The sequence below is a fragment of the Petaurus breviceps genome, unplaced genomic scaffold (genome assembly GCF_028583685.1).
Source record: "Petaurus breviceps papuanus isolate PSGF00001 unplaced genomic scaffold, PetGlider_PUasm1.0 189, whole genome shotgun sequence".
NCBI lineage: Eukaryota > Metazoa > Chordata > Mammalia > Diprotodontia > Petauridae > Petaurus > Petaurus breviceps.
The window spans coordinates 36590036-36614704 of NW_027185809.1; the positions used below are offsets into that span (position 1 = coordinate 36590036).

Here is a 24669-nt window from a genome sequence, read left to right on the forward strand (position 1 = left end):
TTTTTCATGATCATCTTGCGTCACTCTCATTTCTCTTTCCAATTTTTCCTCTACCTCTCTTACTTGGTTTTCAAAATCCTTTTTGAGTTCCTCCATGGCCTATGACCAATTCATATTTTTTTTGGAGGCTTTTGATGTAGGAGTTTTCACTTTGTTGACTTCTTCTGGTTGTATGTTTTGTTCTTTGTCACCAAAGAAAGATTCTATAGTTTGATTTTTTCCCCTCTGTTTGCTCATTTTCCCAGCCAATTACTTGACTTTTGAGCTCTTTGCCAAGGTACAATTCTGCTTTAAGGGTAGAGAGTTCTGTCAAAAATTTCTAGGGTTTGCACAGTTGTTGTCAGAGCTACTTCTAGGCATCTGTAAATTTTCAGTTCTTCTAAGGGGATATGATCAAAGGAGAGGCATTTACTCCTCTCCTGGCCTATGGCCTGGTCTGTGACCAACCATAAACACTCTTTTCTGCCTCAGAACTCTGAAGAGGACTCCCTCCCCACAGCCACCACAAGTTCTGCCATGGTGGTACTCCTCCACATCCCAGGACTGCCAGCCAAGATCCAGATCGAAGCAGGGAATAGCAAGAGAATACTGCCTCGGCACCAGCAAAGATATCCCTACAATTGCCCTCCAATCAGTTGCTTGATCCCCCACCATCTGTGGCCCCGGAGGTCCAGAAGCAACTGTCACCACTGCCATAACTGCTGCTGCCACTCCTGCCATCTCCAATGCCCCAGGGCTGGGGCCAGACCCAGCTCTTCTCTCACCTGGGTCCAAAAGAGTTTCCCCACTGACCTTTTACTTTGTCTTTGGCATTTGTGGGTTGAGAAATCTGGAAACTACCATAGCCTCCAGTGATTCAGTTCACTGAAGCCTGCTCTGGCCTCATCTGTGCTGACATGGCCCAGCCAGGTACAATAGACCTTTCCTGTGGGCCTGCCAGCCTGTCTTCAGATGAAGATGTGTTTCATTCTGTAATTTTATGGGTTCTGTAGCTCTAAAATTTGTTTAGAATAATTTTTTACGGATATTTGTAAGTCACTGGGGGAAGAGCTCATGCAAGTTCCTGCTTTTACTCCGCCATCTTAGCTCTGTTCCCCTAGCAACCTTAATTCTGGCTTTTGATTCATCCAGTCTGGCATTTCACACGATGCATTCTGCATATAAGTTAAATAAATAAGGTGGCAATATACAGCTTTGTCATAGTCTTTCTATAACCTTAAACCAATCATTTGATTCATGTTCAGTTCTAACTGTTGCTTCTTGACCTTCATACAGGTTCCTTAAGAGACAAGTAAGATGACCTGGTATTCTCATTTCTTTGAGGACTTGACATATTGTGATCCACACAAAGGCCTTAGTGTACTCAATGAAGCAGAAGTAGATTTTTTTGTAACTCCCTTGCTTTCTCCATAATCCAGCAAACATTGGAAGTTTGGTCTTTAGTTCCTCTGCCTCTTTGAAAACCAGCCTGCTCTTATGGTAATTCTTGGTTCATATACAGCTGAAGCCTAGCTTGCAGAATCTTAAGCATAACTTTGCTAGTGTGTGAAATGAGTGCAATCATTCAGTAACTTTAACATTTCTTGGCATTGCCCTTCTTAAGCATTGCGACGTAAACTAATCTTTTCCAATCCAGAGGCCACTGTTGTGTCTTCCAAATTTGCTGGCATATTGAGTGCAGCACTTTAACATCATCTTTTAGGATTTTAAATAGCTCAGCTGGAATTTCATCACCTCCACTAGCCTTATTCCTAGGGCCCATTTGACTTTTTTTTTTGCTTTTTTTTTTAGGGCAACTGGGTGACTTGCCCAAAGTCACACGGCTATTAAGTGTGTTAAGTGTCTGAGGTTGGATTTGAACTCAGGTGCTCCTGACTTCAGGGCCAGTGCTCTATTCACTGCACCACCTAGCCACCCCACCATTTGACTTAATTCTGCAGAATGATCCAAAGATCAATAACCACATCATTGTGGTTATGTATTGTTCTTTTGTGTATTCTTAACTTTATGTTTTATTGTATTTTTGTTTTGTGAAATATTTCCAATTATATTTTAATCTGATTTGGGCCACAATTAGATGTGTTGTAGACCAAACAATGGTGGTTTGACACTTCTGATTTGGAAAATCATCATAGAGAAGGATGTGGTGGAACATTATAAGAAGTATCACCTTATAAAAGACAAAGAAATAGTGAAAAAAAAAAAACAAATTTACTGCAAGCATGGTCAGAGCTCAAGCAAGCCATATCATACTGAGAGCATTTAAGAATGTAACTGAAGGGGCAGCCAGGTAGCACAGCAAGTAAGAGCACCGGCTCCAGTGTTGAGAAGACCTGGAGATCGAATCCCGGGCTCAGACACTTAGGACCCACCCAGAAACACCTGGCCGTGTAACCTTGAGCAAGTTACTTAACCCCAATTGCTTAGGGGCGGCCAGGTGGCTCAGCGAGTAAGAGCACCGGCTCCAGTGTTGGGATGACCTGGATCAAATCCGGGCTCAGATACTCAGCACCACACCCAGAAATAACTGGCCGTGTAACCTTGAGTAAGTACTTAACCCTGATTGCTTAAAAATATTAAAAAAAAAAAAAGAATGTAACTGAAAGGAAAACAACATGAAAATTAGAAAAGACCTGTCAAGATTTCTAAAATAAATTCTTTTTGTTATCAATTACAGTGGAGCCACCACATTTTTGATACTAACATCAGTTCCCAAGATGTAGCAAGAAGTAGAAATGAAACTAAAGAAAACAAAAATGGGAACAGAAGCTGGCTTATTCCACCTATATAAAGAAAAGGTACATGCTAGAAGCAATATGAAGCCATCAAAGTTATGAAAGAGATAAAGATACTTTTTTTTTTTTTTAAACATTACAGATCTTATTACTGTGGAGAAAGGAAAGGACTCAGGTCAAATTGAAATGTGTAAGGATTGTTTGACCATGTATACCAGATGGTCCCAGCCTGCTGTGCTTATTAAATTATTCTGCTTTTTAATTTCTATTTCCTCCTCTGTTTTGTTAGTCTGCCACTTCTTGCTGCCTTCGGTATATTTCAATATAATAGTTCCTCTCCTTAATTCAGGCTTATCACTTTTAATTGTCGATAGGGTTAAAATGGAAGGGCAGTGGATAGAATGCTGGGCCTCTATCTAGGAAGATGAGTTCAAATCTGGTCTCTGGTCTTCAGTGACTGTCAAAAGGGAGGCTTGCACTGCAGCAGATACCTTTTGAGGTCCTTCCAGCTCTAAATATGACTTTTAAGATCTGTCCGCTCAACCCTAAGAGGCTCATAACCAGCAGGTTGGCCAACAGGTGGTGATAATGTTTATTTGTTTGCACCCCTGCCCCACACACTGAGATAAGAGATATGATAGAAGGTGAGTGTTGACAAAGCCGTTCATGACCAACAGGTGTGGACAGAGGCCTCTCACAGGCTCTGAAAGTAACCGAGTAATTAGCATAACCACTTTTTGAAGTCCTGGGCGCCTATGACGTCAAGTCAAGCAGCATCAGTGAAGTGCCTACTATGTGCCCAGAGCTGGGTGTCCCTGAGAGAAGACTGAACCGGGATAAGAAGCAATGAATGGGTGGCGATCAGCACCGCGGATGGACGGAAGATCCCCGCCATGGAAGGGGAGCTCACGCCGGCCCCAAGCACGTTTCTGGGCACCAGTCCCTTACAACATACAGGGCGGGTGCGACAACCTGCGGGAGACTACGGTGGCCGCCTAGGGGTGCAGGGCCAGCGGTCGCGAGAGGCGTGCCCCCGAGCGAATGTGAGGAAGAGCCGGCAAGAAGAGGCCGGAGAAAGAGCTGCATGCCCCGTCCCCCTTCTCTCCGTACCTTGTGGCCGCTGTCCCGCGCGGGGGAAGCCCGCGTGAAGTCGATCACTTCCCCCAGATCGGCGGTCCCGGGGCGGCTCTGCCGGTAGAAACGGAAGAGTTTCCGAAAAGCATCCTCACTGGGCTCGGCGACCAACGCCGCCATCTTCCCCATCGTTCCCATCATTCCCCGAAAGGGCTCCTGACCCGGAAGGACATCGCCGTCTACACTTCCGGAATACAGACCGCCTCACCTTGGAGAACTGTGGGCCAGGTGGCCGCTGGTTCCGGGCCCTAAGGTTTGCTGTCTGCCCACATGGCAGCCGAGATGCCTTTGCGTTCGCCCGCGGTGCGCTATTTGGCCACGGTTTTTGTTAACCGAATTCCCTGGACGGCAGCCGCTAGTGAGTAGCTGGAGGGGATGGGTGGCCCGGCAGGTTTGCCGGAGTTCCCCAGCATTTCAGGGAGCGGGGGAAGTGTGGGGCTCGCATCTCGCTCCTCGAGCTTTTGTCACTAATGATTGCTGGCATTTACACGGCGCTTTGGAGTTTGCTAAGCCTTGTCCCGTTTTGCCCTCACAGCTCCTTTGGGCGGTAGGTGCTATCACCTTCCCATTCTATAGATAGGGAGACTGACTTGTCCCGGGGGTCACACACTTAGTGCCTGGGGTTGGATTTGAACTCGACCCCAGGATCCGCATTTTCTATCCCCGGCGCCACCTAGCGGCCTGCGACTAGCGAGGAACCGCCAACGCCTAACAAAGCTTAGGTTCTGCTGGAAGGGCGTGGAGACGGAATCCGGCCCGGAGAAATCACAGGTTTGGGTTGGGAGACAGAAGAGGACCCTGGGCCGTCCCTCCCCGTGGAGCTGGTTGGCGGTCTTGGTGGTCTCCCCGTCGAATGGCACCCACGAGGGCCTCCCTTAAGGGGAGGGTCTTAACTTTTAGGTGTGTCATGGACTTCTTGGCAATCTGGTGAACTTTATCAAAATAATGTTTGGGGTTTGTTGTGTTTTTTTTTAATTATTATAGGAAACGCTGAATTTTATTTAGAGGTTAATGCAAATAAAGATGTAAAATTTTTTTGCCTAGTCCAAATTCAGGGACTCACAGAAATCCATACACTGGCCACTAGGTACTCATCCCTGCCCTAGATAAACAAGGATTTTTATATAAGACACTTTCCAGGACAAGAAACAAGCTGAATAATAATAATAATTATAATCATAGCAGCTAACGTTTATATAGTGCTTACTATGTGCCAGGAACTGTGCTAAGAGCTTTACAAATATTTTATTTGATCCTCAAAAGAACCCTGCCAGATAGGTGCTTATGGGTAATAATCTCCATTTTACAGATAAGAAAACTGAGGCAAATTATTTCCATGACTTGCCCAGTGTCACACAGCTAGTGATTTTATCAGGCCAGAAAACTTGGTTTTCCTGACCCCAGACCTAGTGCCATGTTACCCCACAATTTAATCTTGACATGGCCTGGCTGAGGGAGGGTAGGAGTTGGTTTTGTTGAGAAAAATGTTATAATCCAGCATCGTATAGTGAAAAGAACACAGCTGCAGTGTAGTGCTTTTTATTTTTAAATTCTGGACTTAAAACAGCCAGTAAAATGCCTTTCCCTGTATATAGCAGAATAGAAAATTTAGAAATATTATGTGTCCAGAGCTCATTTTAAAAGAGGAAAATGGCATTATGGCTTATCCAGGGTCAGATACTAAGTTGAAGAACCAACTGTTGTTACAAATACTAAACTTCTAAGTAGAATTCAAACTTAGGTCTTCTGACTCTTGACTATACCCAAACAAAATCTGATTGTTGAATGTAAATCATGTGATCTTTATCTATTAGAATAATGCCACCTACATGCATCAGAGGCATATTACTTAAAGCTGTAGTGGTCAGGGGAGGACTTTTGGAAGTGGTTGAATTGAGCAGGGCCTTTAAAGTATGCCTAAAATTTCAGCAAGTGGAATCACAGAATCTTGAGTTGGAAGGGACTTTTGTACTCAGTCTCTATTCATATAGGGTGTTGCCCCCACCCCAATGTCATTCCTAATGGTCATCCATTAGTAAAGGACAGCTACTTTACTTGTGTACACTTTTAATTATGTTAGGAGTTTTCCCCTTATGTAATAGTTAAACTCTACTTCCACAGCATAGAAACTGCTTCTGCCCAGGAACCAAGCAAAAGAGGTCCAATCTTTCTAAATGGCAGTCAACATTTATTAAGTGCCTACTATGTACTAATCTCTGGGGATATAGAGAAAGGCAAAAAGCAGTACCAGCTCTTGAGTTGCAGTCTAATAGGGAAAAACATACAAACTATGTAAAATATAGTCTTTGTACATAGTTTGTATAGTAGGGATTGAAGACAGCGGTCATGTCCCCTTCCAATCTCACCATGCCAGTGATCCTTATGTTTTGTGACATAAGGGTGGTCAAGACGCTTCACATCTTGGTTGCCATCCCCTAGACATTCTTAAGTTTTATCAGCATCCTTTAAATTAGTGCCCCTTACTACCTATCTAAATAGAGCAGGCCTGCACAACATGCGGCCTGTGAGCCACCAAAAGATCTTGGGAAGCCAGAAAAAATGTAGGGAGTGTAAAAGAAAATAAAGATGTGATGAGTGTTTTGTCTGTGTCCCGCCTGCCCCCTCCCCCCTTTCCATTAGTAACTATTATGCCCATCAATGTAACTTGGCAGGTGGGCTGCTACTGTGCACTGTCTTCTGCTTGTCATGTGACCCGTGGCAACCATCACCAGTCTGTCTCTAGTCTTGAGAGGAGTGATTTCATGATAAATACAGATCTTAAGTATATATAAGTGTTATTAATTGATATTAATGGAAATTTCCCTTTTTTAAAAATACAATTTATTTGCAAGATAGTTTAATCATTAATTATACCTTTACTTGGAAAGTGAGTTGCAAAAAACCTATCTGTGGCCCAAAGAAGTTTAGCCTATTTTAATTTTGACCCCTACAACTGTCAAGTTCTGTAGGTCTGAAATAAGAGTATTCCAGAGGTAGCCAAGAACAGAAAAGTAAAGGAAAAGGGGGTGAGGAGGAGAGGGCAGATTTTCAGATAAAGTTAGAAAGGTTAGTTGATATAAGAGGCTGCAAGGATTTTGAATGTTAGGGTTAGGTGTTTGTACTTTATTGGGAAGTTAATAGCTTTGTTGCAGATAGAGACCTTCTATGTATAATCACACCTGCAGGTGATTTGCTACGGAATGCTCCAAACCCTACTGGATTTTATTTTGTTATTCCTGCAGGGGGCTATCAAGGGCTTCAAGGAAATGAAAAGTAGCTGTCATAAGAAAATGGAACCCTGGGCTAGGTTATGGTTAGAATTCTTTCCAGTTATAAAATTCTGTGATGGAAAAATCTAAAAGCTAATAACTGGCCTATTTACTTTTTTCTTTCCACAGATGAGGTCAGAGAACACTTTAGTCAGTTTGGTACTATACGAAGATGTTTCCTGCCATTTGTGAGTATTGGCTGTTTTCTTGATTCTTTACCAAAACAGACTGGCTATCCAAGAAACAATTAGTTTGTAATGGCATAAATCTACCAAAAGGTCTATTGATAAAATCAGATAAAATCAGATTCTTTATCCAAGAAGCTTTAGCTGTAGATCACAAGCCTACAGTTGTAATAGTGCTTATTTTAGTAAAATTGTGAACCCCTTAAAAAGTTAAAGATGTGAATTGTATATTGGAATCAACTAAACAGTGATTTCCCCCAAATTGGGGTCTATGACTTCTTTTTAAAGAAGGCACAAGGAAATTTTACCTAGATTGATCATACTGCCTTTCCAAGCCTCAAATATTCTATAATTTCAGGAGACATTATTAAATTACTTTTATACTTATATGAGAGTGAGACATAAGTACCAACATAATTTGTGTGGCAGGGCTTGAAAACAGCTGTCATGTCCCTTCCAATATCCCCATCTCAAGGTGATGCTTATGTGTTGTGATTTACGTGGTCAAGAGAGCCCTTTCTTGATAGGTAAGGGTTTAAGGGTAGTGAGGCCCTTAAATGCAAAATGGCCAGCATAAACCAGGTGTGGGTAATAAACAAGGGCCAGATAAATGAGATTGTATTAATATATTTTTTACTACAGATATCTGCATAGACACAGATGTGTTGGGGGTCTATAAAGTTTTGGAAAATTTAAATTTTAAAGCTAGATTTACCTTGACTGTTAAGTGTGGTTTGAATCTAGAACTTTTCAGAAAGTTGTAGTTATCTAGAATCAAAGAAGACCTTGAGTTTAACAGACTGAAGCTTGATCAAATAGAGTATACTAGAGAATATTTAATACTGTGGACCCTTTATTTACTAGCATGGAAGGATAAAAGGGTTCTAATCAGTAGGTATTTTAGGCATAATCAAATTATATGACATTGATTCAAACTCAAAAATTAACTTTTTCCCTTATCTTGCCTTTTTAGGAAAAAGAAACAGGCTTTCATAAAGGTTGTTGTTGGATTGGATTTTCTTCAGAAGAAGAACTTCAAAGAACATTACAGCAAGAAAATCATTTTATTGATGGAGTCAAAGTAAGATCACTTCTGTATTGTCATTAATGGTAATGGTAATATGTCAGTTAGATTTCTTCTCTACAAAACAATGGTAGACTAAGCATGGAGTTTTAGTAAAGTATTGCACAGCTTGTTTCCCACTGATTAACCAAATATGGGTTGGTGTATTCAACAGTGTCACTGATATGGATGTTTTATGCTTATACAGGATAAATGTTTATGAAAATCTTTAAAGCAAGTAGTTTGCACACTGATGTCTGTGGAAAAGCTACAGATACTTTTTGGTTAGGAAACATTGAGGAAGACCTACCTAATTTTAACTGAATGAAGCACAATACAGTGCTATTATTGTTTTGCTTTTTGTATTTTATGGGGTCAGCCCCTTAACATACTTTTCCCTACAGTGCTAATCTGCATCTTTTTCAGGTCCATGTTCAGCGACAAAGATCCAGACGTCAAGATATGAAGGAGCAGCAGAAGGACCATCTTAATTAGCATAAATGTGTTGATAAATTGTGAAATAAAAATGTTACACTATGGAAAGTTTATCTAAATGTTTTATTTAAAACAGTTGCACCACACAGAAGCTGACTCTCCCATTCCAAATTAAAATATACACATACACACACAATGGGGGGTAAACATTCAACAAGCAGTGGACAGCTATATGGAAACCTCCCCCAAATACTCAGCATGGTTATGTACAAGGATAGTTCTACTATGACATATTAATCCTCCAAAACTAATGCCACTAAAGATATAATAGTCTTAATTTGGTATACTGGGGAGTATGGAGCTTCTGTCAGTGCTAATGAGGTGGGGAAGGGCTGACTGAGAGGGGTAAGCAAAAACCTTCCACTGAGAATATGGCCCACCCCTTTAAAAATAAACAGACTAGTTTAAAGTATACTTCCCTTTCCCCAGCCCCAGTAATAAAAAGTAGTGGGATCTACAATCCCAGATTTGGTTTTCATCCTGACCATTTACATAGAATTCCTCAAATGACCGCTGTCATCAGAGTTAAGGATAATAGTTCATTCTCTTGGATAGGCTACCCTACTCACTCCTTCCTCCTCTTCTTGCCTTCATGTTCATGTTCCTTAGGGCGGCTGCTATCTGAGGGTCTTTTAGACCCTCCATGCTGTTTGGCTTCTTCCAAAAATTTGTCCAGACCAAAGGGATCTTCCTCAAATTGAACTGGTCCTTCTCGGCCTCTCTGCCTACGATCTGAACCAGAGAACTCCTTATCGGGAACAAATCTAGGACAAAATCAGATGGACCATAAGTTGTCGTAATTTTTTTTTTTACTATTTTAAATAACTTAAACACTGGAATTGAATAGTGCTGGTTTTTATGTTACCTGTTGGTCTTTATTCGGGCCTCTAGGTCATCACCATACATGTCTTTGTCCAGATTTTTACTGGGTCTGTAGATATTTTGAGCCATGTCTTTGCCACTTCTCCATGGTTGATCATAAACATTATAAATTTCATCTTCTCCACCAGCAAAACCACTGTCCATACCCTATAAAAGAATGAACTCTTAAGACTAAAGAAAAATCTGTAGCATCTAGAAAAGTTTAATTCACATAGGTGCTTTAAAACTGATACTCCTGAATTCTCAGAGGTCCTTACCTAGAACTTAGGGTAGTTTGTAAAAAAAAGTTTCCAAGTGTAATGGGAATGTAAATTTTGAAGATCTTCCTTGCCCCTAGGCTAAAGTGCACCTGGAGCCTGGGGTGGGAGGCTTGTTTTTCAGTAGATACTTCTTGATTGGCCAGTGAGTCAATAAGGTTGTTACATTCTCTGAGCCAGGAGAAGGCTTATAAGCCCTGATGTGTAGCTTTGTTTTGGGGCTCACTTTGAGAAGTGTTCTGTGATTTGACATGGATTCTGGGAAGCCGTTGTCCAGAGCCCCCTGGCTTTGAAAAACCCAGATATTGAAACCCAGATGTTGATTTGTATGGATGTAATGGCTGGACAGTTTGGAAAGCCGTCTACTTGATCTGTTTGTCTTGATAATTCTGCCTGTATACTTTGAAGTTTGGGGTGCTGACCTTTTTTCCCCTGAACGAGGTAAACAATATGTTTGACTGATTAAAGTAAGCTTGTTAACCCATTTTGAGTTGCTTTCCTTTAACAAAGCAGAGCTAAGAACCTGTGTTGGCAGCGACCCTGAGGACGCTTGGGGTGCTTGCTACTACACCAAGTCAACTGTAACTAAAAGCAACAAAATCAGAAGCTGGAAAGCAGACCGTTTGATAGCAGTATGGGAAGAGCTACAAAAGGAAGAGATGAATTAAGCAGCAAAGTAACAGTGACTGGAATCCTGGGTTCAAATCCTGCCTCTAATACTAGCTGTGTTATCCTGTACAAGTCATTTAACCTCAGGCCTTAGTTTGTCTTTTGTAAAATAAGAATAGACTAGATAATGTCTGAGGTTGCTTCCTGATCTACCATGGATGAGCCTATTATGAAGTACAGTAATTCTAGACTATATAACTCAAAGTAGATGACCATTTCTCAATTGCTCCTGAAAAAATATATATATTATGACACGGTATAATAAACGTTCATATGATGAACCTTAATTTAAAACTGATATAATGTGATATAAAGGAAAGAGTACTAGATTTGGTGGCATAGATTTGGAAGGTCTGGCCCTAAACTATTACTTTACTCTAGGCCATAGTTTCTAAATTGCAAAATGAGCCAGCAGTTATACCAGGTGATTTCTAAAGTCCCTTTAGCTCTAAATCCTTTGACCTAAAAATGATTGGTGTAATAAGGCAAGGAAGAATGGAATACATTTGAAACAAGAGCTATCATTTAAAGAGTTATGTTTTTAACTTTTAGTGCTTATTTAATTAACTTAAAACAGTTATCCATGCCAAGTAAATTAGATGTAGAAGGGATCTTTGATTACCTAGTTCCAACTCTTCATTTCCAAAAGCAAGGAAAACAAAGCTTAGAAAAAGTGTGTTAAGTTCATGATCACACAAATAAGTGCTAGAGACAATAGCCGAACACAGCTCTCCCCTGATTCCGGGTGTCCATATCCTCTCCATTGCACAAGGTTGCCTCTCAATCCTATGCTTGCTTAGTCCTAATTCTTACGTTGCATGTTAAAATATGCTAACAAGCCAATGTAGCATTTTGGAGAAAATACTCCAGATACACCTCTAGACATGCCTTCATTTTAGAAACAAAAAAATCTGGTGATGGGTCTTCAAAATTAACTAGTGAACTTCATATTGTGCTCTCTTGTTCTAATCTCTTAGAATCCTACCCAATCACTTTTTTTTTTTTAAAGCAATTGGGGTTAAGTAACTTGCCCAAGGTTACATGGCCAGTTTTTTGTGTGTGGGTGTTAAGTATCTGAGGCCGGAAGGCCCAATCATGTATTAAGAGAAGTTAGCCATGATTCCCCCACCCACTGCATGACATAATCTAATTTGTGATGTCAACAGAATCCCTAGGCTAATCTTGTAGGCATGCTATTACATATATATGGGGGAAGCACATGATGCTCTGCTAGAGGTACTAAACCTTTTCTCCCCATTCCCTCCCCTCCCCTGCAAATTTAAGTACCTTAGTCTGGTTGAATAGTCTCTGGTCATATTGGACTTCATTGGAAGTCCGAGGATTGGGCACACCAAGAGCAATGACTTCACTGATATCTCGATTCTCGTTTCTCTGTAGTTTTGACCTGCATTAAAATGTCATCAATTATACGCTCAACTTCATAAACATTTATTACATCAACAAATTGAATATTTCAGCTTAAGAACAACCAGTTAATGAATGTTCATGCCTTGTGAACACATTCTCCAATACTAATCAGTTTGGTAACCCTTTATAGCATTTCAGATAACATAATCATTAGAGAAAGTAAGGTTTTATAGTTTGGCCTTCTTGATAACTCAAATGCCAAGGGAGCAGGAGTCTGAAATGTAATTCTTTAATGCAAATAATCTATAGTACATGCTGGGACACAACTGCTATGGAATGCATTCTATATTCTTATACTAGAGAGCTAAGGTTGCTGTAGGAACAGTATAGTGCAAATTTGGTTCACTACTTGAATCTCTTAAAAGAAGTCCAAATTAGTTCTTTAATGTTGCCAAAACTATTAATTCTGCTCTTAGCAGAATGTTAAGAGAAAAAAAAAACATGCCAATGATTGGGTTATTTAGCATTGTTTGGGGTTTTGAGCTTAATGAAAACTGGAGTAACTCACTATTTCATTAAAAGTTCAAATCTCAAAATGATTTCTATGATAGTAATTTTCACAATTTCAGAATTAACTACAGATTTTTGAAAAATAAGTATAGTGACTTTATGAGTGGTTAGAACTTACATTTAATCCACAATACCATTTTCAGTTTATAAAACTGAAAACTGTAAGAGTACTAAGATGTAAAACATTCCTTTATCTATGTAATATTTTTTCCCAAATACATGCAAAAACAATTTCTAACATTCTTTTTTTTTCTTTTTGCTTTTTGGAGGGCAACTGGGGTTAAGGGACTTGCCCAAGGCCACACGGCGGCTAGTTTTTGTGTTAAGTGTCTGAGGCCGGATTTGAACTTGGGTCCTCTTGACTCCAGGGCCAGTGCTCTATTCACTGCGCCACCTAGCCGCCCGTAACATTCATTTTTTAACATTCTGAGTTCCAAATTCTCTCCTCCCTTCTCCCTTGAGAAGGCAAGCCATTTGGTATAGTTTATATACATGTGCAGTCATACAAAACATTTCCATATTGGTCATGCTGTAAAAGAAAACAGACCAAACAACCTTTTCAAGAAAAAGTTTTAAAAAGTATACTTTGATCTGTATTCATACTTCATCAGTTCTTTCTTTAGAGGTGGATGACATTTTTCATCATAAGTCACTTATAGTTTATCATTGTACAATATTGCTTTTACTGTGTACAATGTTCTGGTTCTACTCATTTCACTTAGCATCAGTTCATTTAAGTCCAGGTTTTTCTGAGAGCATTCTTTCTGCTCATCATTTCTCATAGCACAATAGTATTCTATGACAATCATACCACAGCTTGTTTAGCCATTTCCCCAATCGATGGGCATCCCCCTCAATTTCCAATTCTTTGCCACCACAAAAAGAACTGCTATAAATATTTCTGTACGTTTAGGTCCTTTTCCTTTTTATTTTTAATCTTTTTGTGATACAGATCTAGTAATGGTATTGCTGAGTCAAATTGTAGTTCCATATTGTTCTCCAGAATGCCTGAATCACTTCACAACTCCACCAATAATGCATTAGTGTCTCAATCTTCCCACATCCCCTCTAACATGTTTTTTTCTGTCCTATTTAATTCATCTAAAAATGTGAGGTAGTTACCTCAGAATTGTTTTAATTTGCTTTTCTCAAATCAACAATGATTTAGAGCATTGTTTCCTAGGACTGTAGATAACTGATTAGTCAGCTGAAAACTGCCTTTTCATATTCTTTGACCATTTATCAATTAGAGAATGACTTGCATTTTTATAAATTTGATTCAGTTCTCTATAATTCTGAGAAATGAGGCCTTTATTAAGAGAAATTTGCTGTAAATTTCTTTTTTGGTTATTATTACAGCATATGTTCCTCCATCTTAGTTCATCCATTTATCTTACTCTTTACTCTCTCTTCTCATCCCGTCCATCTTCAAGTGTTTTGTCTCTGACTACCACCTTCCCCAATCCACCCTCCCTTCTATCAGCACTCCCCAACCATCCCTTTTATCCTTTTCCATTCTTCCTTTCCTATAGGATAATGTAGATTTCTATACCAAACTGAGTGCCTGTTATTTTCTCTTTAAGCCAATTCCAAGGAGTAAAATTTCAAGCATTGCCCCCACTTCTATCTCTCCTTTACTATAAAAGCTCTTCTTCATCTCTTTTATGGGAGAGAATTTACCCCATTCTGCCTCTCCCTCCCCCCTTCTCTCAGTGCATTCCACTTTCTCATCTCTTAATTTTATTTTTAGATATCATTTCATCTTATTCAACTCATAATGAAAAAAGTTCTAAGGAGTTACAAGTATCATCTTCCCATGTAGGAATGTAAACAGTTTAACCTTATGATTTCTATTTCCAGTTTACCTTTCTATGCTTCTCTTAAGTCTTGTATTTGAAAGTCAAATTTTTAATATTTTGTATCTCAGTTTTGTTGGGTAGGTGATTCTTGGTTGTTGCCCTCTGGAATAGCATATTTCAAGCCCTCTAATCCTTTAAAGTAGAAACTGCTAAATTTTGTGTTATCCTGACTGGTCTCATGATATTTTTGCTATCTGTCCCTTCCTCCCTCATTCCTTCTCCTTTCTCAATTCAGTACCTGGATCACTGGCTCTGTCCTGCACCTATACTAGGAGAATGCAACATCCATGATGATTTTCCTTTAAGCTCTCTAACCTTTCAATTCTTCAATCACAAACCCCACGACCTGTTTCGTCACTCCACTTCAGCCACATAAAGGGAAATCTAGCCTTGGATTACTCCCAACCAACTTTAACTGAGTGTTCACCATAGCAAGGAAACCTATTCTGATCCCCCAAATGCCCTCTTTTCCCCAAGCAACTTTTAGTGAACTATCGTATATATACACCTCTAAATCTATGTGGTGTCTCCTTCATTAGAATGTAAGCTCCCTGAAAGTAAGGATTATATATCCTTATATAGAGATCAAACGAGATTATGTGAAAATGCAATGGAAACCTAACACATTACTGAAACAAAGTGGTGCCATTATTTATGCAGTTCAAACCTCTATCATGGGAAATGTTTTAAAATGCTTAATTACATGAAATCAAAGAGTGGTTTTAACGTCCTAGCAAATTTACCAATGTTGCAAGGAAAAATTTGTCTGCATGCACTGTATGAAAAAAGAATTTTAATTTTTGGTTTTTGTTTTTCCAGACTTACCTCTTATCAGGAGCTGCTCTCGAAAGATTCCTATCATGTTGTCTCTCTTTACGTCTATCATGTCTTATTTCATCTCGTTCTCGAGCCTCCCCATCCTCTGTAGAGAAAAGTTGCTTCCTTATTGTACTATACCCAGTAACATTAAAAAAATATGGAAAATTTACCTAATTAAGCAAGAATTCTATTATCCCCTGAATTAATCCTCTATCAGTCTGTTAGTCATACTTGCTCACCCAGATAAAAATTAAACTAGCTGAATAGAACTAACGTCTACAAAGAGAATAAACATAATTCATGAATGAATTAGATTACACTAAACAATTTGTGTTTAAAAAATGGTGCTATTAAAAAAAATTTGCCTTCATAACTGCCTTTAAGTAATTGATTGCTAACAGATTTATCTCTATATTGGAATATTGTTGTGGAAATAGAAAATATAACATATTTTAATAATTTATCCGTACATTATTTAATTTTCATTTAATTAATTTAAAATTTAAATTAATTTAATTAATTCAATATATTATAAAGTATAATATAAAATTATTTTTAAATATAAAATAAGAACCAAAGGACAATGCTGGAAACAAGAAGCCTCCAGCAAATGATAACTGATGCTCAAGAAATAGCATAAGGGATATCAAGAACATTTTAAATGATAAAAGGGGGGCTGGCCATATGGTAAAGGAGCAACAGATGGAGAGCCCTAGTGTTCTAATGCAGCACTTCTTAAACTGTGGGTTGCAAGTGGAAAAAGTTTAAGAAGCTCTGTTCAAATGGTACCCACACAATTAAAAAAAAATCCTACAACTTTTCTATAGTTATTATTTCAAGTAGTTTTTTAGTTGATTCTCTAGGATTCTCTAAGTATACCATCCTATCATCTGCAAAAAGTGATAGTCTCGTTTCCTCATTGCCTATTCTAATTCCTTCCATTTCTGTTTATTCTCTTATTGCTATAACTAACATTTCTAGTACCATATTGAATAACAGTGGTGATAACAGGCATCCTTGCTTCACCCCTGATCCACTTACGGGGAAGGCTTAATTACAGCTTATCCCCATTACAAATAATGCTTGCTGATAGTTTTAGATACTACTTATCATTTTAAGGAAAGCTCCATTTATTCCTATGGTCTCTAGTGTTTTTGATAGGAACGGGGGCTTTATTTTGTCAAAAGCTTTTTTCAGCATCTACTGAGATAATCATATGATTTCGGTTGGTTTTGTTATTGATATGGGTACCACACAATTAAAAAAAAAACCTAGGAGAAGGAATGTTGGATGTTTTGTCTAAGGAAGGACACTGTCAGGAAATGCACATGATGAGAAGATATGAATTGGCTGTCATCTGCACTGATGGAAGAAAGAGCTACATTCCATGTGATCACAAATTCTTAAAGATACTCAATAAGTATAATAAAAAGTTTCTTAAATGATGATTTTTAGGAACAGATGTGAAAACATAATCACAATTTGGGAATTTGTAAACTATTCTTACTGCTGTACTGTTAAGCATAGCCCAGGAAGTAATTCTGAGAACAAGGCTCAACGTGTCTCCTTTTATCAATGTTTAATTACTGCTACCTTCACCTTAATTCTGCCATGCATCCTTTCCTTACTCCTGAGGCTGACAAACCTTTTTCTACATGAGTCTTGATTCCAGCTCTTCTTTCCCGAGCTTTCTGGGCCATTTCTCGAAGCTTCTCTTCGTGTTTTTCCTTTTCCTTTTGAGCCATCTTTCTCTCCACTTGAGCCCGCATCTCCACAGCCTCACGAGCCTATACCACAAGTCAAATCATATATTAAGCAGTGCAAATGATTATGGTTTACTGTTAATGAGAATAATACACATACAATCCATCTAGTCCAACCTCATTCTAAGCATGAAGACACTAAAGCATTTAGCAATTATGTGACTTGCCCAACATCAGCTTCAGTGGTGCAGTAGAAAAATTGGCCTTGTAAAGACACCCAAGTTCAAATTTTAGATGCTTACTGGGTGACACTGAGCTAGTGACTCAATTTCTCTCACCCTCAAGTTTCCACATTCCCAACTTCAAGCTCTACATCTATGATCCCAAAATTCTTGATCATTTGGTTCCAATCTCAGCATGCTATTCATTGCATCATACTATACCGACTCAGGAAGACATCCTAACACCAAAAGAGTTAGAAACCTTAGGTCTCTACTTCATTCTCTCAACCATAAAACCCAGGAACACGACTCAACTTAACAAATCAATATTACCTTTGCATTTTTACAAGAACCCCAAATCAAAATTCCGTGAGTCTAATATACAGTATACTTATGTGTTCAGGTACAATGTGACCACAGTAATGGAAACTAGGGACTATATAACATCTGCTATGAAAATCTGTATATGGGCACAACCTTCATCTTGTTTACTCAATATTCTTACAGGGATGTCCTTTTCTAAATACAGTAGATATGATACACTATCTTCAATGCTTGAAGCTAATAGCTGATGCTACTTAATTTCATTTTCTGTGGAAATCAATTTTTCTATTCACTTAACTTTTTTAGTACCTGATGTAAGTACTACTGCCATGATTTGATGAATTGTAAGGCTATATAAAGTCAGGAAGGCCTAAATTAGTAGAAAGAGCATAGGATGGAGTCAGAAGGACCTTGTTTTGAGACTTAGCTTTGTTATTTACTAGCTGTATGACCTTAGACAAGTCACTTCACCTCTAATCCTCTTTTCTCATTTATAAAAAAAGGGGACAATAAATGGCAGTTATTTCTTTCTAGATATTTTTCCTTAATTAATTTTCATGGCACAGAAACTGAAACTCCCAAGTAGTCAATTACATTGTAAAAAAAAAAAAAATACACACATACACACACACCCACCCACTATGTGGTATGAAAATTACCTTGCTTTCTTAAAATTTTCATCAAGAAATATAGGAGAGGGGTGGCTAGGTGGCGCAGTGAATAAAGTACTGGCCCTGGAGTCAGGAGGACCTATGTTCAAATCCGGCCTCACACTTAACACTTACTAGCCATGTGACCTTGGGCAAGTCACCTAACCCCAATTGCCCTGCCTTCCCCCCTCCAAAAGAAATATAAGAGACCAAAGATAAAGACAAAAACAACAATAATAAGTAAAAAGATAACATTATTTCTAATTCACAACAAAGCTAAGGCTTTAAACAAATTTTAAAAAACCAACCAAACTTAGAAGCTTCTGCTTTTTAAGTTTAGTAAAACAGGTGAAAAGTAGAATAGGGAGAGGTTAGCAATCTCTTCAAAGTAGGGTGTGAAATTGGTATCTCAATTTCTTCTGCTATGCTGAAACAGAACGACTAAGCACTAACTCTGGAAAGTAGTATGGAGAGAAGCATGATGGCAATAGGCAACAAGGACACAGGATATTTTGCAGTGTACCATTGATTCCTTGACTGTCTCACTAAGTATTCAATGGTACAGGTGAATTTAGCTATTGGAGAATGTGAAGCTGCAAAATAAGAAATACCAGAGCCTCAGAAAAAAAAAAATGAAGCTAAGAGACTAACCTTTCTGTCAGCAATGTAGAGAGCTTCAGCAAGTTTGGCGAAGTTTTCATTTATGTGGACTGTCTGCAGTCCTCTCCCATCAGCAGCCAGACGTTTGTCTAATGGAATAGTATAGCCCTGGTATGAAAGACAAGCATTTCTCATAAGAGACATTTTTGTGCTCTTTTAAAATAAAACATAAATTTCTTACCATTCTGTGGGTGCAGTCCATTTTTCTGCATGTCTTATAATTGTCTCATAGGTTTCTCTTAAATACACCTCTTTTCCCCAGAGAGGGCCTGTTTTAAGCTGATTTGGGGCATGACTCTTGGTAAACACTATGTACCTTAGCCTAATCTCACTAGTTCTAGAAAGTAATTCCAATTCTGGTAACAATATTTAAAATCAAGGGGCCAAAGGCTGCCCCTTAATAATCATACCACTCATCCAAAGATGGAACAAACAACCATTATCAAGCAGTATTTACCATTAAGTTGCTCTGAGTCCTGCTTTGGGTTTGCTGGGACCCACTCTGCCAGTTCTAGACTGTGCTCCTCTCTCACCCTGGTGCAGTAGACCTTTCCTGCAGATCTTCCAACTTGTCTTAGGCTGGAATTTTATATTTTACTCTTTTTGTGGGCCCTGCTCTCTAAAATTTCTTTAGAGTCATTTCTAAAAGGCATTTGGAAGGGTTTGGGGGAGATCTCAGGGGAGTACCTGCCTTTACTCTGCCACCTTAGCTTCACTCAACAAACATTTATCCATTAAAAAAAAATTAAAATTAAACATCTGTTTTTTCTCCCTTTCATCTCCAATCCCCCACAGAAAAAAAAAAAAAGGCAAAATTCTTGTAACAAGTATAGATAGCTAAGAAAATGTATCTTCTCCAACATGACGTCATTAGGGATCCATTACAACTCATACAGCTTAATAAAATCATGAAATCTGATTTTAGGAAAATAATGATGACACAAAATAATATGGGACAAATTTCTTAGTCTTTCTTATGACGCTTGGGAACTCTGTCAATTAGTAAAATATATACAGGGCATAAATTGTTTAGTAAAGTCTAAGATACATTACCATGAACAAATAATGAAGCTCATGAAAAAAATAAAGACACTTAATATACCCAGAGAAACATGCCATCGTGTCCCATGCAAGTACCTTTATCCTGATTTCTTTTGTAGAAAAAAACAAAACCCAAAACTGTTATCTGAGTCTGATCCCCATGACACAAGCCATTTAGGGATATAACAGTTAATTCTCGATAACCCTTTTCTGTGTGCTTCTACTCTCAGAAATTGACTAATATATTCTATATGGTATTTTCATAGCCTGATACCTTGACATTTCCATTACAATGTTTAAAGAAATCAAACTGTATAAATTATGTGTTCCATTCTGAAAACAGACAGTTAAGTGAGTTTTTGAGATTTAAACTAATGCTATTCAGGCTGAAACTCCTTCATGAAATTCCCCAGTAGGATATAATATTAAGAGACTGATTTTATGACAGCTTAATTACCTTTGCATTTTTCCAGTTTGAAATACAAGGAGGAATTTTCCACTCTTGCTGCTCTTTCACGGTCATCTAAGATGGGGAAGAAGTAAAAAAGGAAAGACATTTTTAGATTTAAAGTCTAGCTAAAAATCTGCATATGATTTTCTCTTCTCAAAGACAGCTTCACTGATGAACAGTATGGGTATATTTGATTTTTGTAAAAAGCAATTCTATTGTACAATGACCTAGGTTGCCTCTAGAAAAGAGTTGGGAAAATGAACATCCTTTTCTTCATTTTAGAGGTGAGGGACCATAGGTATGGAATACGGTATATACTGTCAGACAGTTGATATATACCTATATATGTTGGTTTGTCTCCTTTTCTTTTAAAATATTTATTACATGAGAAGACTTAAAAGTAGAAGAGAAACCTATTTGTAATTCAACGTGATACAAAAAGGCATCAATACTTTACAAAAAGTATTCCCAGAAAAATTTTAAGCAAATGCAAAACCCCCAAAACACAGAAAAGAAATTTTTCAGCGATTTTTTCTGCATTTATAATTCTAGTGCTAACAAAAAAAGGTTTGAATACCAAGCATTAAGGCATGATATTTTCTGGATACAAACTCATTCTTTCAGGAGACTTAGAATACCATGAAACCTCAGTTATCAGGATTTAATCCTTGACAGATGAATTTTCAAGATAGCTGAGAATTATCCCTCTTTTAAGCAACAATTTAAAAAAAACCTCGCTGGAAATCTTTTTTATTTTTTTTGGCTTTTTGGAAGGGGGAAGGCAGGGCAATTGGGGTTAAATGACTTGCCCAAGGTCACAAGGCTACTAAGTGTTAAGTGTCTGAGGCCAAATTTGAACTCAGGTCCTCCTGACTCCGGGGGTGGTGCTCTATTCACTGAGCCACCTAGCCATCCCACTGGAAATCTTTCTAAAACCTATCACACATTTCTCTAATTTCTTAAAAAGAGAACAATAAACATAATGTTTTCTTGATGACTCAGGGTCACTGTTATAATGATATAATTTATGGTCTGTGTACTGTGATACAATAAGAGTGATGTCCTCAGGCCCTTCTGAGGCATCATTATTGAAGCAGGTAATGCAAGTATTCTCTCCATGTTACAGATGAAGAAATAGACTCTGGGATGTTACTTCTTATCTTGAGTTTCACAGCCACAGATCAAGAGTAAAGGACCTGAGAATGTAATGACTAGTACCTTTCGACTAGGAGAATGCATGACTGGTGCAGGAGGAGAAGGAGGCCCACGAGGAATTTTCTTGTTAATTCTAAGAGATGAAACAAAGTACAATCAGTGAATGCTATAAAGTCTCTTTCAGAATGGACAAAACATGGGTCTAATAGTTCATCTCCTCAAATTAAACACTTACTTGAATCTTGGAGGCTCCATGGGATCTTTCTGCATCTCCACCATCCGAATAACTCTTTGTTTAGCTCCAGAATTGAAAGCTACTCCTTGCTGAGATGGTGTATACCTAAAGAATGCCATTGAAATTAAACTTGTAACTTGTTCAGTTTTCAATAGTGAGATAGTCTTTACTACAGTTATTTTTCACTTCCCATGCCAATATTAGAATACAAATTACACTAACAGTCAATATAATTAATCAACAAACTTATTGTGTTCCAAGCACTATGCTAGGAGACGGAGTATACAAAGAAAGGGAAAATGAGTCCCTTTCCCCAAGAAGCTTACATTCTAACAAGGAGAGAAAATATATAGAGATAAATACAAAGGAGATGAAGGTAACTAGCTAAGAAAAAGACAAGAAAGACTTCCTGCAGAAGCTGAGTCTTGAAGGAAGTCTGGAATTCTAAGAGGTCAAAAGAAGGAAGGAGACCATTCCAGCCATGAAGGACAGTCAGTACAAATGCATGAAGACAGAAGATGAAGTGTGAGAGGAATAGTAAGCAGGGTAACATGTCTGGATCAGAGCACACAAAGAAGTGAATATAAGAAGACTAAAGATAGGGGTGGCCAGGTAGCACAGCGAGTAAGAGCACCGGCTCCAGTGTTGAGAAGACCTGGAGATCAAGTCCCGGGCTCAGACACTTAGCACCCACCTAGAAACACCTGGCCGTGTAACCTTGAGCAAGTTACTTAACCCCAATTGCTTAGGGGCAGCCAGGTGGCTCAGCGAGTAAGAGCACCAGCTCCAGTATTGGGATGACCTGGATCAAATCCGGGCTCAGATACTCAGCACCACACCCAGAAATAACTGGCTGTGTAACCTTGAGCAAGTTACTTAACCCCGATTGCTTTAAAAAAAAAAAAAGAAGACTAAAGATGTAGAAAGAAACCAAGTTATATAAAAATTTAAGGGTCAAAAAAAGAGTCTTCTATCTAATCCTGGAGGCAACCTCTGGGGTTTACTGAGGAGACCTCTTTTAAGACCTTTTTTTTGATGAGGCAGGGACACCAAGTACAAGGATATTGCAATAGTGTAGGCAAAAAGTGATTATTGGCCATCCTGGGGAGAGGAAATGGGAGGAGGAAAAACTTGGAACTGAAAATCTTACCCAAAAAAATGTTGAAAACTATTTTTACATATAATTAAAAAAAAAAAATTAATTTTTAAAAAAAAAAAAAAAGGAAAAGAAAAAGAAGCGATAAGGACCTGAACTAGAGTGATAGTTGTGAGTGGAGATACAAGGGCACGTGAAGGGAAAAATGACAATATGTGGCAACTAACTGGCTATAGGGGGTGAGTGAGGATGAGAAGTCTAGGATGACATTGTGATTCCTAACTCAGGTTTAGACAATGGCAGCAATGGTAAAAGGACTAAACAGAAACCCAAAGGGAGAAACAACTATATATCCATTTGTTTTTCTATCATACCTTTGATCATACAATTTCTTGTCATAGGGCAAGGAGGCACAGTTCTTAATTTCATAGATAACAAGTTAAGAAAAGATACCTACAACCAATCTACATTTTAGGGGGGAAAACCCTACAAGATTCCCAGTAAAAGACTCAGTTATTAGTCTTCAACTTTTGGTTACAGCATAGAAACTAAATAACAATGTACTTGCTAATGCTAAATTTTCTTTCAAGAGCTCTCTCTACATTTCTTGTCCTGCCAAGGAAATCTTGGTTAAGCACAACTCTAAACCTGTAATTTAGAAACACTTAAAATATGCATTTTTTAAATGAAAGTTTCTAGACAAAAAAATCTGGGTTGACTTACATAATGCTGAATAAAATTCTTAGACAAAAATAGTCTGAAAAACATCCTAAATGCTATTGGTTAAATAGCAACTACTATCACTTTAAAATGGCATTCAAAAAGAGTCAATGCACTTTAAGTCATTTATTTATGAATAATTTTTCTACTTTCACTAAGTAGGATAGACTAGTTCCTTGAGAGAAGAAATCCTAAATAAGATCACCCATATCACTGAGGCTGATATTAAAACTTCACGACAAAAACGATTAATTTAATTCATACCGAATATATTGAGCTGGAGCTAGTTTATCTGCAGCTCGAACTGGCATAGCAGCAGCAACCTTCTGAGATACAGATTTCTCTAGGGCTACCCGTGTCTTTTCTGTAATCTGAAATCAAAAAGATGGCTTTAAGTGGCTTGATAATCAACAAGGTCTAAAAAAATTTTTTTTTATGATAATTGTGTACATAAATTTGTACCTCTTTAATCGCTTCCTCGTCAGGTCTTTGCAGGTCTGGGTCATCTGCATTCATAACTTCTTTGGGAATCATATCGGTGTACTTGCTATAAATGACCTAAAATGGGTTAAACACAACTAGAATGAGAAAGAGTAAAGAACAAAGGCAGCAACCTCATTAAATTATTTTAGAAGAGAATGTCCTCTTGAATAAACGCAAATTTAGGACATTCATTCTGGGTTTTTTTAGATTAAAAAAAAAAAACAGGAAAATTTTGAAATATTTACATAACTACTTTTTAATAAGTTAGTTGCTTTCTCTTGACTCCATGCATTAAAGTTATTCAAGATGGGGCGGCCAGGCGGCACAGCGAGTAAGAGCACCAGCTCCAGTGTCAAGATGACCTGGAGATCAAATCTGGGCTCAGATACTCAGCACCACACCCAGAAATAACTGGCCGTGTAACCTTGAGCAAGTTACTTAACCCTGATTGCTTTAAAAAAAAAAATTAAGTTATTCAAGATCACTTAATCAAGTTGGTTTAAAAATAAATAGTACCAAAGAAAACCCCTTACACTTCACACTTGTTAATGATAACTAACATGTCTTCAAAGACTTATAAGGTCTTAAAATTAATTATACAAATTATATCTAGCAATAATTACTG

The 24669-nt window shown here is 38.2% G+C and overlaps 3 protein-coding genes across 4 annotated transcripts in view; 1 reads left to right on the forward strand and 2 right to left on the reverse strand.

Annotated features, from left to right (window-relative positions):
* The window catches only part of ALKBH1 (alkB homolog 1, histone H2A dioxygenase), a 37259-nt gene extending 33249 nt beyond the window's left edge, over positions 1 to 4010 (reverse strand). For both annotated transcript variants that reach the window (XM_069092328.1, XM_069092327.1), the window contains exon 1: positions 3846 to 4010. In XM_069092328.1, the coding sequence (XP_068948429.1) occupies positions 3846 to 4010 (165 nt within the window). The remainder of the gene's footprint in view (positions 1 to 3845) is intronic.
* Positions 4011 to 4086: 76 nt separating this feature from the next.
* SLIRP (SRA stem-loop interacting RNA binding protein) lies at positions 4087 to 8929 on the forward strand. The gene is made up of 4 exons (XM_069092329.1): positions 4087 to 4227; positions 7268 to 7326; positions 8297 to 8404; positions 8813 to 8929. The coding sequence occupies exons 1-4, from the start codon at positions 4140 to 4142 to the stop codon at positions 8879 to 8881; spliced, it is 324 nt and encodes a 107-aa protein (XP_068948430.1). The 5' UTR covers positions 4087 to 4139; the 3' UTR covers positions 8882 to 8929.
* SNW1 (SNW domain containing 1) overlaps positions 8926 to 24669 on the reverse strand; it is a 29970-nt gene continuing 14226 nt past the window's right edge. The window contains exons 4-14 of the mRNA XM_069092326.1: positions 24024 to 24119; positions 23826 to 23932; positions 21746 to 21850; positions 21574 to 21643; positions 20362 to 20427; positions 18855 to 18971; positions 16951 to 17092; positions 15312 to 15408; positions 11977 to 12094; positions 9747 to 9910; positions 8926 to 9645 (exon numbers count right to left, since the gene is read on the reverse strand). Of these exons, the coding sequence (XP_068948427.1) occupies positions 9447 to 9645; positions 9747 to 9910; positions 11977 to 12094; positions 15312 to 15408; positions 16951 to 17092; positions 18855 to 18971; positions 20362 to 20427; positions 21574 to 21643; positions 21746 to 21850; positions 23826 to 23932; positions 24024 to 24119 (1281 nt within the window). The 3' untranslated portion in view covers positions 8926 to 9446. The remainder of the gene's footprint in view (positions 9646 to 9746; positions 9911 to 11976; positions 12095 to 15311; positions 15409 to 16950; positions 17093 to 18854; positions 18972 to 20361; positions 20428 to 21573; positions 21644 to 21745; positions 21851 to 23825; positions 23933 to 24023; positions 24120 to 24669) is intronic.

Bases quoted from the DNA above. Each gene is read 5' to 3' on its own strand.
- SLIRP (XM_069092329.1), top strand. From the start codon at position 4,140: ATGGCAGCCGAGATGCCTTTGCGTTCGCCCGCGGTGCGCTATTTGGCC. The intron at 7,327-8,296 runs GTGAGTATTGGC...TTGCCTTTTTAG, and splicing joins GAAGATGTTTCCTGCCATTT to GAAAAAGAAACAGGCTTTCA. The intron at 8,405-8,812 runs GTAAGATCACTT...CATCTTTTTCAG, and splicing joins ATTTTATTGATGGAGTCAAA to GTCCATGTTCAGCGACAAAG.